General features: G+C 42.2%; 1 protein-coding gene across 15 annotated transcripts in view; it reads left to right on the plus strand.

Annotated features, from left to right (window-relative positions):
• The window catches only part of auts2a (activator of transcription and developmental regulator AUTS2 a), a 285,358-nt gene that overhangs the window by 98,824 nt on the left and 173,827 nt on the right, over nucleotides 1–12,707 (plus strand). Inside the window, exon 1 of one of the 15 annotated variants that reach the window (XM_069539838.1) lies at nucleotides 426–607. The exons of 13 other annotated variants lie outside the window; for them this stretch is intronic. In XM_069539838.1, coding sequence (XP_069395939.1) covers nucleotides 560–607 — 48 coding nt within the window. In that variant the 5' untranslated portion in view covers nucleotides 426–559. Of the gene's footprint in view, nucleotides 1–425; nucleotides 608–12,707 lie in introns of those variants that run through there. One more of the 15 variants, XM_069539837.1, reaches the window with a different exon arrangement.

Here is a 12,707-nt window from a genome sequence, read left to right on the forward strand (position 1 = left end):
AAAGAGCTTAACGGAGCACAAAAAGAGCAATGGGCAGCACTGGGGGGAGACATCGAGTGAATAAAGGGCTAGAAAAGGGAGAAATGAAAGGAACAAGAGAAAGGAGCACGGAGGACAGACAGGGATAAGAAAGAAGTGGAGAGGGAGAGGGCAGTGAGGGAGGCTAGTACTTCAGGTTTTAGAGTTTGCCCACTCAGAAGAGAAACATTCTCTCTGCTGGCATCTGCCACCACTGCTGAACACAGCTGAAGCCCATCTGAGGAGCTCTTCTGTCAGCCTTCCAAACCCGCCAAGCCTCACACACACACACACACACACACTGCACACATACAAACACACACACTGCAGACCACACTACACCACGAGGACGAGGGAGTGAAAGAAACGGTAGCAGGCTTAGAGGCTTGAAGTCACAGGCAGAGAGAGAAAGAACAAGCACAAAGAGCGTCAGGATAAAGTAGCAGAAGCATTTCAGTGTCAGGCGCTGCACATTCAGCTGTGGAGGAAACGTAGACGTTCTCTCAGCAAGCTGAATCAGTCAGGAAGAGAGGAGAGAAGGATGATCAAGTCCAGTTGGTTCTATGTCAAGTTCAAGTACAATGAGAAGGTAAGTCCACATGTAGATATTTTTTTTACTCAGTGGCATGACTTGTGTACTCAGTCTCTTGCATTGCAAATATCTAGCATATGATATTGATGACCCATGAAAACATTTCATTGTTTTGCTGTGCATGGAAACACTTTCCAGACGTTCTTTATCTGTTTTTCACTTGTTTTAAATTCATAGTGGAACTTGTGTCTATGGGCCTGTGGTAAAGTAGAGTTTAAATTTCAAATGTTCTGTGCAATTTAGCCCATGGGAATATTGACTCCTGGCTGCTGATAGAAATTTTTTTGTAAACACAGACACAAACACATCATTGAAAAGCAGATTAAGACACATGCAAACTGCCTACATCTCATGGTGTTTGACAGTTTTGTGTGTTTACACTTACACTACGCTTATTATCACTCTGCTTGCTACAGTGAGAACATCCTTGCAAATGTATCTTAAGCCCTTAAGCCACATCTACAAAACATGTGTTTTATATATGCCTTTGTGTCCAGTGATCTTGTTGTCTGTATTTGAGTGAGACTCTGTAGTCTCCAAAACATTGTAGATATATATATATATATTTTTAATACATATTAATAAGACCCATTCTACCTGTAGAATACCTGCAGGGCTTAAGCCAAATTCCCTGGTTGGCTTTTGAGCTATGCTTGGGTTCATATGGATTGGCTTGGACTTGCTCCGACACTGTTGACTGGACACATCTTGAGTTAATTAAATAATGTCATGCAACACAGGAAGTTGAAAGCAAAATAAAAAGCTTGCCCTAACTTTTAATAGAATTTAAAACAATTTAATGTAATTTAATTCAATAGAATTTCCTATGTTTGTGCTTGACATGTGTTCTAGTGTTAATTTTGAAATGAAAACATTGTTTTGTTAAATGAATCAAGTAATTAGATCAACAGGCTACACAGTTTTGTGATACAAGTATGCGGATGGTTGTATTGTGCCTGGTTTTTATGTGAAGTCCTCAATTTAAATACAAATGTAGTGTAAAGATAATGTGATAGAAGATACATCATCTTGGAATTATTTTAGCTTTGATTGCATAATATTTTGCACATTTTCGAAACTCCTCTTTTAATGTATGATGAGGGCAGGAGCCGGAGCTGTGATGTAGCACAGTACTGAAGCTTTAATGTAGTTAGTGATGTCACTGTCTGGTAATGTGATTGAATCTGATCGGACATTCGTCCTCAGTGTCACTCCTCTGTGTGGATGGCACTCTACCGTGAAAGCCAAGCTTTACGCCAGCCTGTGGCACCTTCCCCAAATGTTCTCCACTGTGCTTACAAAAACAGCTACAGTTGCAATTACCTTCAGTCAGTTAACCAGTCATTCAGCCAGTGCAACAGTCAATCAGCCAGACGTCAGCCACCAGCGACCATCTAGTCAGTGAGCCGGCCGGCCGTTAAACAGTGCTGTTGTTCATGCCTGGTCTGTCTTTCAGTCCCGACTGACGGTTTGCTGGTGACCCCGTACACTGATCAAGTTCTTCTGTTAGCATCAGGTGTCTGCCCCGTAGGATCGATAAAGCTATCTCATTACATAAAACACAGCGCAGCAGAGCTCTGTTTACTGTTCATGCTTTACTTCACAGTTTCGTCCAAACATTTGGCTCAACAAAAATATGGAACAACAGTGTGCGTTTGATTGGCTTTGCCTTAATCAGGCTTATAATGGTGGGCATGTGAGTATGCGCCAAGTGGCCTCTTGGGAGCATCTGTTGGTGCCTGAGGTGCTCCGTTTCCATCTGGTCTTCCATTTTGTACTTGAGCCGTCTTGAGGTTGAAAAGTGGGAAGATGGCTGCTCTTTTTGTCCTTTAGAAGCAGACTGATTTTCTCTTTGCAGACCAACAAATATTCACAGCCATGTATATTCAGATTGGCTGCATAAAGAGCTGACATATAACGATAGACACATATATACTGCTCTTAACATTTTTATCATCTTTTAAAATAGCATGTGTCCATAAAAACAACATGTATGTATGTAAAGCTCTAATTTTTTTGCAATGTTGGTGATGACTGGAACCAGTAGAGTAATGCTGATCACCAGATGAGCCGTCAAAAAAGAAGAAATGTTAAACTATTACACAGCAGTTGAGACAAGTTAAAGCAACCATGACAACAGCACGGGTGTTCGCTAGCAGTGTCTGGTGTCAAAGTAGAAGAAGGAGTTCAGTACCATGCTCCCTTATCTTCCATTCACTTCTGGTCCCATTACATTTGGTTAGAGTTAAGTGAGAACATTTCCACTTCACATTAGATCCAAAAAATGCGGGAGGATAATAGTAGGAAGTGAAACAGAAAAGGACAGAAGATGGCTGGCTGATTCCAGTTATCTCTTAGAGAGGGAGGGAAGAAATAAAGCCATATAGGTCAAGCTGAGTCGTTACAAGCCCCATTGAATCAGACATATCTCTGATTTTCACTACTTGGAACAGTTGCAGAGGCAGAAAGTATTTCCATTTCAAAAATATGAAAAATTCAACGGTGAGATCAGCTGGTGCTTCAAGTCTAGCTGCACTGATCCTCACTCCAAGGTGGCTTGGGTTTTCTCTTCTTTATCCATTTTCCTCGTTGCCTGTTTGGTCAGTTCACAGAGAGTATACGAGCAGGATGTGTGTGTCAGTGCTTATAGGGGTCTGGGGTGAAAGCTGAGTTTGTTTTGGAGGAGAGGAAGGGCTTATGCAGCCGTCTGCTTTTCCTGCTCCCAGCTGTCTCGCCTCAGGAGCAGCCAGCCTCTGTGTGATTACATGTGATTGACAGGCACGCTCTCAGCAGCATGCGGATAGGGAGTGACCTTAAACAAGCACTGCCATTTTTGAGTGAGTGGCTGTCTTTCCTTTCTCCCCCAACCTGCGACCATCTCTGAAGAGAGAGGGTGAGGAGGACATGAAATATGGTGGCTTCTGGGTCAACAACCCAGGGTCATTCAAGTCCGGAGAAATGGTAATTGCTACCCCTGTGTGTGGGCTCATGTCCTCAAGTGAGAGGGTACGAGAGGGAGGGAGCAAGAGACTAGAGGGGGAGGTTGGAGGTGGGTTACATTCCTCCGTGTGGGAAGAGAACACAACCCTGAAGTCCCGCTCAGTGTCTGCTCGCAGCTCTTTGTTCCCTAAACCAGTGCCAGGACCCCCCAGTGGGCCAACTCTAGGGCACCAGACTAACAGAGGGCGAACAGCGACCTGACTCACACTGGACTAATTCAGTCCAACACGGACTAAGTGCCCTGTGATTGGTCTGGTAACTCTGGACTCTCTGTCTGTACTCAGATAGATACGGTTACATTATGGGCCATTTGACCTTTGCTTTTTAGGAGGATACAATAAAGAAGCATTTGTGCAAAGTAACAAATTATTAGTGCACAAATGTTAGATTGGGGTTACATCTGTATTATTCTTATTTCATAGTGTGATGTTCAATGTGCTCCAGGCAGTGTACAATCAATTGACAGTTAAAGGATTACCTGAATCCTTTACACGAGAAGCTTCCGGTTTGACAATGTGAAAATGCTCCCCTAATAAAGTACTGAGTGACTGATGAACCAGAAATTAATACAGAAAGCTTCCAAAATAAAAGTATTCATTCTGCAGGAATACTTGCCTCGACATAAACATCAGGACATGTAGTTTACAGAGAGGTTCAGAGACTCTATACAGTCAAAGCACCAATAAAATGAACAATCTGTTCAAATGAGCACAAGTAAGTCACTGATAAATTATATTTATGCAAGTGGCATTCTACTGTTGTAGCTGGTCGAGGTGGAGCTCATAAGAAGCTGTACAAATATGTATTTATATTTGTTTGGGTGGGTTGTTTTACCTCTTTGAGCCTCAAACATGTATATAAATAAAACCATTTGAGAAGTTTGGAGGACAAATCAGTAACCCTAACCTGACAACTCATAGATATCTGAAATGCCCATCATCATGCTGTTTTAAAATATGTCAAATCTGAAAATTAACTAGTAACTTCATCTGTTAAATCTACCTAGTGGAGTAAAGGTGCTATATTTCCCTCTGAAATGTTGTTAAGTCCCACCACTGTTTATATAACATTTACATAGTTCATATAACATATAGTATATGTATTGGCAGGTCTCATCCACACCCTCTAATACATCTAATATATACTAAGCTTCAGTCTGCTTTAGGAATGTTTTATCACTCAGCTTATACTTGGCAGTACTGATGCTGGTTGACATCTGTTTATTTATTGTGTTGGGTATGTGTACAGTAAATTGATGAAAAGCCTTCTATGGTGTAGACACAGTGAGTCCATGTGGTTAGTAGATTTGTGTGTTTTCTACTCTGTCCTACACAAAGCACAATATTTACCTGTAAGTTGTTTAGTTTGGATCAAATTTCATAATTCAGACTGTTTTCTACAAAATGACACACTCGAGGTTTTCAAGACAATTCAAACCATCAAACAGATATTGGATTTCGTTGTACAAATTTATGCAATGACAATAAAGCTTTCTAATTCTAACAAAATACTGCCATTCTAAATAGTAATGTCTATAATAACTCAGATTTTCATTGCAATTATAATATATCATTTACATATGATGATTCATTTACAAATAATTGGCTAAATCCCAGACACTGTTGAGATTTGGTCAAACTAAGATTTAGCCCCTCTCTCCAACCCCCCACTTAGAGGGAAGGCTGTAGATGGACCCTGTATTTACTGTTCCTGTGCTCCAGCCTTGTTTGTTGAATAGTAGGAGGTAACTATAATGACTATAATCAGTGTAAAGACCACAGAGTGGGGTTTGGGTTATCATTAAGGGATGCTTATTGAAGTCCCCGATGATACCACAATATGTTACATGAGAGACACATGGTGTGGAAACCTCTCTTGGGTGGCATCGCTCATTTCAAACATAAACTCCAGGAGACCGTTGAAACCAACACTATGCAATCTTTGTGGACTGCTCTGGGAATTTCTTGAAGAATACAATCCTCTATTAGAAGTCTATTGGGACACTATTGTTGGCTGGTTTTGCTTTTAGGTTTGTTGCTTGCGTTTAATTGTGTTTCCTGCTTCAGAAGATTCCTCTAGTGTAACCATCCCAATGGTAAAAGCGGTTCCCTTCTTGTCAAATAATGAATGAGTTGATCTGCTTGAAACTTTTTTCCCTTTGCCCTCCTATCCACACTTGGTGGACTTTAATGAGAGTTTATTGGAGCCATTTTAGCCAAGCCGTTTAAATTTATTTATGCTTTCAAGCTGGAGCGATAAGAGGCTTACGGTACTTTTGACCCTGGCGATGCTCGTTGCAAAGCAGGTCCTGTCAGTTTTTTTTTTCTCTTTTTCCAGAAAAGCTTGCTTACTTTACAGACACATTGAAATTCTAAGCGAGTGCTCCACAGCTTGCTGAGGGGATTACTGGTAAATCCCTGCAAACTCCAGATGTTTTCCCAGGCAGCACGCAGCGAGGAAACATCGCCCATCCCCTGTAAACATCTGTCAGACAAAAGCCTCCGTCACAGAGGAGACAACAGAAGCTTAGAGGGAGTAAAGTAGCTTGACTAGTCAGATTTTCACTCTGTTGGATATGTTTGTTCATGAAGAGCTAAGTGGTTTTGTGGGGCATCTTGTGCGCCTGCTTATGTTAAGCTTCAAAGTGGACGAGTGTACAGTGTGACCAAAATATCTGGCAGCTAAAAAGATGAAGCGGCTGTCAGAGCAGTATGATAATTTCACCCATTTTATGTCCCAAGTATCTTTAAACCCAGAGCTTTCATTGGGGGACAACCAACAGGGACACCCTCAGACTTTTTAAAATGACTTAATCTAGTTTTTTACTGTAGTATCTTTAAAGGCCACATTCAAATTAATAGCTTCATATAATTTTTTGTAGCCATCCAGTATAATAAGTGTGGTGACAGGCTCCACTGCACTTATCTGAGAGATAGAGCCGTGGTATTGCCGGTGAGGCACAGGAGCTGTGTGTGCGTGTATATGTGTGTCATGTAAGTGACAGTTGCTGCTGGGTTCAGGCCCCGGGCAGGATCTCATATCCCCCTGCCATGTTTGTGTTAATTTGTTGGATGTAAACATGGTAAGTGAGCTGTAACAAGGCAGTGCCTGCCTCTGTGTCTCCGGTCTCCAGCCTTCTCTGTGGAAGACAGAACGGAGAGAGGGAGCTGCTGACCAGTGTCTGGATCACTGAGCAATTGCAGTCTATAGCGAGGGAGAGTGGGAGAGAGCGCGAGCCCTCAGTGTAGCCGCTAGGGACAGGCCTGACAGATGGATGGAGCGAGTGACTGGATGCCCAGCCAACTGGAAAGACAACTTTCACCCACACAGGCTGTATGCTTCTGTCTGTCTCCCTTTATCTCTATCTCTTAAAAAAAAATATAAAGGAAAAGATGATCTGTGTATATCCATAACATCCATATACTGTATCTAGAATGGCACATTCTTTTATTTCAGTTTCTACATCATGGTTCTCAAACTATAAATTATGGCACTTTAGTGAAATCACAGTTTTCACTCACATAATACACAATCTGTTTGGTATTAAATCAGCACTTCTAAAAGATCAGTTTACAGATATTCAAGTTTTTCAATATATCATGCCTTTCTTCCCCTTCTTTGTACTTTTTCTGGTCTGAATGTTTTTTTCAAAGGCCATCTATTGTTTTTGTAGACTGTAATTGTCTCATGTTGTTGCTTCCAGCAGAGAACCCACTCAAAGCATATTCACTGCCTCTGTAGTCAGTTCATGCCCTAGTTGTATTAAAGCATTTGCTGCTACCAAAATAAATGCTGTCACCCACTCAGCACTAAAATCAATAATTTGGACAATCTCTTGAAAGAATAGTTTGATGATTTGGGAAATACATGCATTTGCTTATGGTGGAGAGTAAGATGAGAGAACTGATACCACTCTCCATCTTGATTTATTTGCCAAATAGTCAGCAATATAACACCTCCATAAAATAACAAACTGGTGGTTTATGTATTGGTTCATGGTTTAAATGGACCAGAAATAACATGTTAATCATGCAGCTATAGAAATGCTTCTGGCAGATTTTGTTACTATTGGGCAGAGCCAGGCACCTGTGTCCCTTTATTTCCAGTGTTTGTGGTAACTAGCAGACTGCTGCCTCACCTTCTTATTTAATGGACACTATTAGGACGGTATTTATTTTCTCTCTTGTTAAGCGTTAGACAATCAACAAGTATATCTCCAAGATTTACCAAGCTTTTCTTGTAATGTTGCCAAAATTACATCCTTGTGCTTGGAGCTTAATGTGAATATATATTTTGGGTAGTTCAGACCATGACATATTTGAAAACTGTTCCTGTGAACTTGATAGCACTGATGTGTATGTGGAGTAGCACAGCAAATGTGTGCCTCATGTTCTCCTCAGAGGAGTCCTCCCAGAGTTCATTAGACTCAGTTAAATTCCCGCTGGAATGCCGGGTCCTGCCTGCCGTCTGCTGCCCGCTCCGGAGCAGCTCTGGTTTCAGCCTGCTGGATGACTGGGCACAGGGATGGTTCCCATAGTTGAGCTACCTAAGCTGCATGGGCAGGCCCTGGTATCCTGGCTCAAAGAGCCCTCTGTTGTCCCATGTGTGCGCTCACATGCAAGGAAGGGTCGCTTCACACAAATGCACGAATACACAGAGAGACAACCTGGCAGAGTGGGCTATGGTAATGTCACAGATTTATGGAGGGATGGATCACATGTTCGCAGATGGCTTGAGAGCAAAGCCCAAAAATTGCCTCTTGTCTGAATATAAACTTGTGTAACTGTCTGGCAGTACCAGTCTGCATGGGTGTGGGCCAAAGAAACAATCCTATGCTTTTTTTAGCAGCCTCCCCCTGAGCAAGGCTTGGTTTAAAATCTGTCTAACTTGGCCAGCACTGCATAACAGATCTACACACACACGTGGACCCGCTCCCACATTCAAATGCATAATGTCAGAAGATCAGAATTTGCCATCAGGACGTTGTGGGAACACTGTTTATTGTACACAAATGGCCAACAGTTTCTCAGCGTGACTAACTGGCTTTCTCTCCATTTAGGAAAAGTCACTGTAGTCCATACTCCAGCTTTGCTTTCCCTAAAACTTTTACCCAGTATGGGGGTGTGAGGGAGAGCAGGCCAGAGGAGAGTACATATCAAAGAGAAGCAGCCATCTGTCAGCACAGGCAGCGAACAGCTGGTGGAGGAGATGCAAGATGTCTGAACAAAGACTGACAAGATGGAAGATGACAGGAAACAGATTTCCCTCCTTTTTTACCCCTCCTGCAAGAGAAGAGGTTGACCATCAGTGCTGTGATGTCTCGCATTCTCCAGATGCTCGCTCTCCTCTCCTCCTCACTTCTCTCATCTCCTCTCCTCTCATCTTCTCGCCTTCTTTCCCTTTCACCCTTCTCTTCTCCTCTCTCAGCAGAGTGATGGTTCGTCACCTCTCTGTTGGACCTGCGAGGCTTTTTTCATGACTTGTTACTGGACAGATTCTTAAGTCTGCTCCCTCACTGCTTAATTTGTTCATTTGCATAACACAGGATGTCTCTCTACGTCTCAGAAGGCAAATGCAGAATTAAACCATTTCTACTGGAATTATCATGTAATAATTAATACATGATGTGCTTTAATTATACTAATTATGATAACATTTACTCAGTGCTGGAGTTATGTTTTAAAATAGGATTTTTGTGGGACCTAAATATTACGTTCTGTGAATTATTTAGCTTCTGTAATTGACCTGCTGCAGCTTAAGTAGATGCACATCTCTCCGCTCGTTTGCTTAGATAAATGAAGCAGTGTGAGTTGTGTTAAGTAAATTTTTAGGAAATGAGCACAGGGCCTTGTGTTAATTAGTTTTGCAGCATAAGCCTTGTTACATCAGGTCTTCTCCTCTCTCTACTTAGCATGGTCTATTCCCCTTTGTGCCTTTTCCCCCCCGCACTGTTAATTTGAACAGAAAATGCAGTCTATTTCTAAATAGGGCAGTGGTGCACACTAGCTGCAATCATTAAGCCCATTTTCTGCCAGCTTAGAGCTGTTGAAATGCCTGTAATTGAGGAAAAGCAAGAGAGTTTTTGTCTACTCTCACAGTGTAATGTGTGACGTGTGACATTGGGCAGTGTTATACCGTAATGGCTCTAATTGTCTAATCACTCTAATATGTGGCTGCTGCTCTTGGACTTGACAAGGGCAAAGTGAGCTAATAAACAGTGATTACTGTCACTTGAAATCAGCCCTTGGAAGAGGGGGAAATGTTAGCTGCGGGGGGAAGAGTGTTGTTTTTTCTCTCCTTTTCTCTGCTCTCGCCTGTTTTGTGCTTGACAGACAGGGGAAGGGTGGTGGTGGTGAAAGGTCAGCTTATGGTTACACACAAGTGATGGAATGACAGAGAAAGGGACAGAGAGAGATGAGGAGAAAGAGCTGTCATCTCTAGATCTTGTCCCTTCGGTCGGTCAGATTGACAAGCTGTCAGCCCGGCCAGCTCATAGTGGAACAAAGAGGAGACGAGGCAGAGCTTTCACTTTCCCCAGCCATCTGGCTCTCTCCTCCTCTCACTCTGTCGCTATACTCAGATACAATTCAACATACAAGCAGAGAGGCCGTTGAAAACTGTGTTACAGTGGGTCCAAATGCTGGCAGTGTATACTCACTGCGACTGGAGTTTCATCTGTCAGCACCATGAGGGTGGAGGTAAGGCAAGACACAATGTCAGAGTAATTTCAGACCAAAGGTGTTTGAGGTGTTGCTGCTTTAGTTTACAAGAGAGAGAGAAGATGATTTGGATACAAGACATACAGCATCATTTTTACTGTCTAGCAAAAAAAAAAAAAAAAAGAATTCATAATTATAAATGTTGCTGTTTTCTGTAACAGAATATGACTACATCTTCTTCTAATTTTGTATTTAGGTCTATTCTGTGCTTTATAGTTTATTTTGGCTTCAAGATGTGATTCTGAAAATTCTTTTTATGGGCTTTTTGATTATATTTGAATATGTTTACCACTTATCAAAGGTTCTTCAGAAAGAGTCTGTGCATGAATTAAGATTATCTCTGATTAGATTTTTATGTACAGAAAAGTACCACATTGCTGCATGTTCATTGTGAATGAACCTGTAGCTGCGCAAATAGAAACAACAACAGGTTTGGACGGGTTCTTGTGCATTAATTCAACAAGTTGTCTTAAAAATATGTTCATCTCCAAAAAGTCCAAATTATTCCATTCATGAAAGATGGAAATAACACAAACCCTAAATCCCTATAAAAACTGCGACATTACATATTGAGATGGTAAAAGTAGAGAATTGTGATTGACTGTGAAGAGACTTTCACACCAGAGTTCTTGTTTTAGTACCAAACACACCACATTGGACATGAGGTGTAAGGCAGGAGTGAGCCAGCAGCATTCACAAGAAAGTCTCTATTTGCACTGTTGTGCATTGTGATATGAACGTGTTTGTGTCTGCGTGTTAGGATCTGATATTTTATGCATCGTCTCCAGGCTATGAAGCCCTAATTTCACAGCTCCCCAGAGACCAGTTAACCCCTCATTTCCTCCCCAGAGCATCCAATGGACCACAGCCATAGTTTGTGTGTGTATGTATGTGTGTGTCTGCATATCTATCCTTGCTGGACCAGACTTTCTCCACAGTAGTTGGGTGCTCTGATAGCCTCCATTCATTATTCAGTTCTACTCCAGCTGCACTACACCCCCAAGCAGCAGAGAAATGAAACAAGGTTAAGAATTGGCATGAAATGTGTCTCAGCGGATCAAGTGGTGGGGGGAGGGTGTGGTGGAGGTTTCGGAGACGGCGGAGGTATGGGCCTTTATCTGCGCACCATATTTTATTAATTGCCCTGGTGCTTGGATTGCGAGTTTCTCCATAATCATTAATGCATGCACGGAATAACGTATTTACATGTTCTCATGCATTATGCATGGGCAGGGGGGAGGCTACAGTGTTGTGAAGGACCCTCTGCCCACAGGTCCTGTATTTTCTTTGTGTGTGTGTGTGTGTGTGTGTGTGTGTGTGTGTGTGTGTGTGTGTGTGAGATGATTTTGCATTCAGCCAAGCTGTAAAATCCACTCGCTTCTACAACCCTGTGAGCTTACAGGAAAGCAATGGAGTATCTGACAACAAACAACATTTCCAGTGCCTTCACACAGGCCGCTGAGGGTTTTGACTGTCTGACAGAGGCTGACAGGAGAAGCTGTAGCCAGAATGGTTAACTGTAGGAGCATGGGTTGTAAGTGTAGTGGCACATTTAGTTTCCCTCCTTACTTATTTCCTCACCTGTATTGCTGCTCTAGTCACATGAGCTCTGTGGATGTGTGGATGTCTGTCCTGTTCTGATGGACAGTCACTGGAAAGTCAATATTCACCTGGTGGTTTGTCTGAGGAAAGCTTCTTTGTTTGTGTTCCTTAAAACTTGGGCATCACTCCCTCTCCTGCAGGTTGCTGATTGATCGAGTCAAAGCACACAGGTGCCCACCGGCCTATCCACCTCCATGATCGATCGATTACTGGCTCAGTCACATCCACAGTTCTTGTATTTCCACAGCACTTTTTTATGTATTTCCTTGTTCTTCCCCTCTTAGCTCTATTATCATAAGTACTAACTCAGCAGATGGCCCTGATATCGATCAGCGGCTGGCCCCGGTGCTCACTTCCAGTGGCTGTAAGTGAGCTCCTTGTGTGTCATTTTTTGTGCTGATTGCTGTGAGTTGTAATTTGTGCGTTGTAATTGTGTGGTAATGCTGGTGTGGTTAGTCATTGTGCTGCCTGCTGTCGTACATCAGAACCGAGTCTGCTGGATAATTAGAATTGATTAAGTCAAGTTAATTAATCACACTCTTAAATCTCTGCTACTTACTGCAGACTTCCACTGTTAGCTGTCTCTGTGCTCAAGTGTGTGTGAGTGTGTGTGTGCGTGCGTGCGTGTGTGTGTGTGTGTGAGCATGTCTTCAGGGTTATTAGATGGCAGCAAAAAGGAAACATTCACTGAAATGAACAGAGCTGCATTAAAAAACCCAACAAAAATTGAATCAATTTCTAAATAAACTCTTACTCTACACAAATTTGTTCCACCA

The sequence above is a fragment of the Paralichthys olivaceus genome, chromosome 15 (assembly GCF_024713975.1).
Source record: "Paralichthys olivaceus isolate ysfri-2021 chromosome 15, ASM2471397v2, whole genome shotgun sequence".
Lineage (NCBI taxonomy): Eukaryota > Metazoa > Chordata > Actinopteri > Pleuronectiformes > Paralichthyidae > Paralichthys > Paralichthys olivaceus.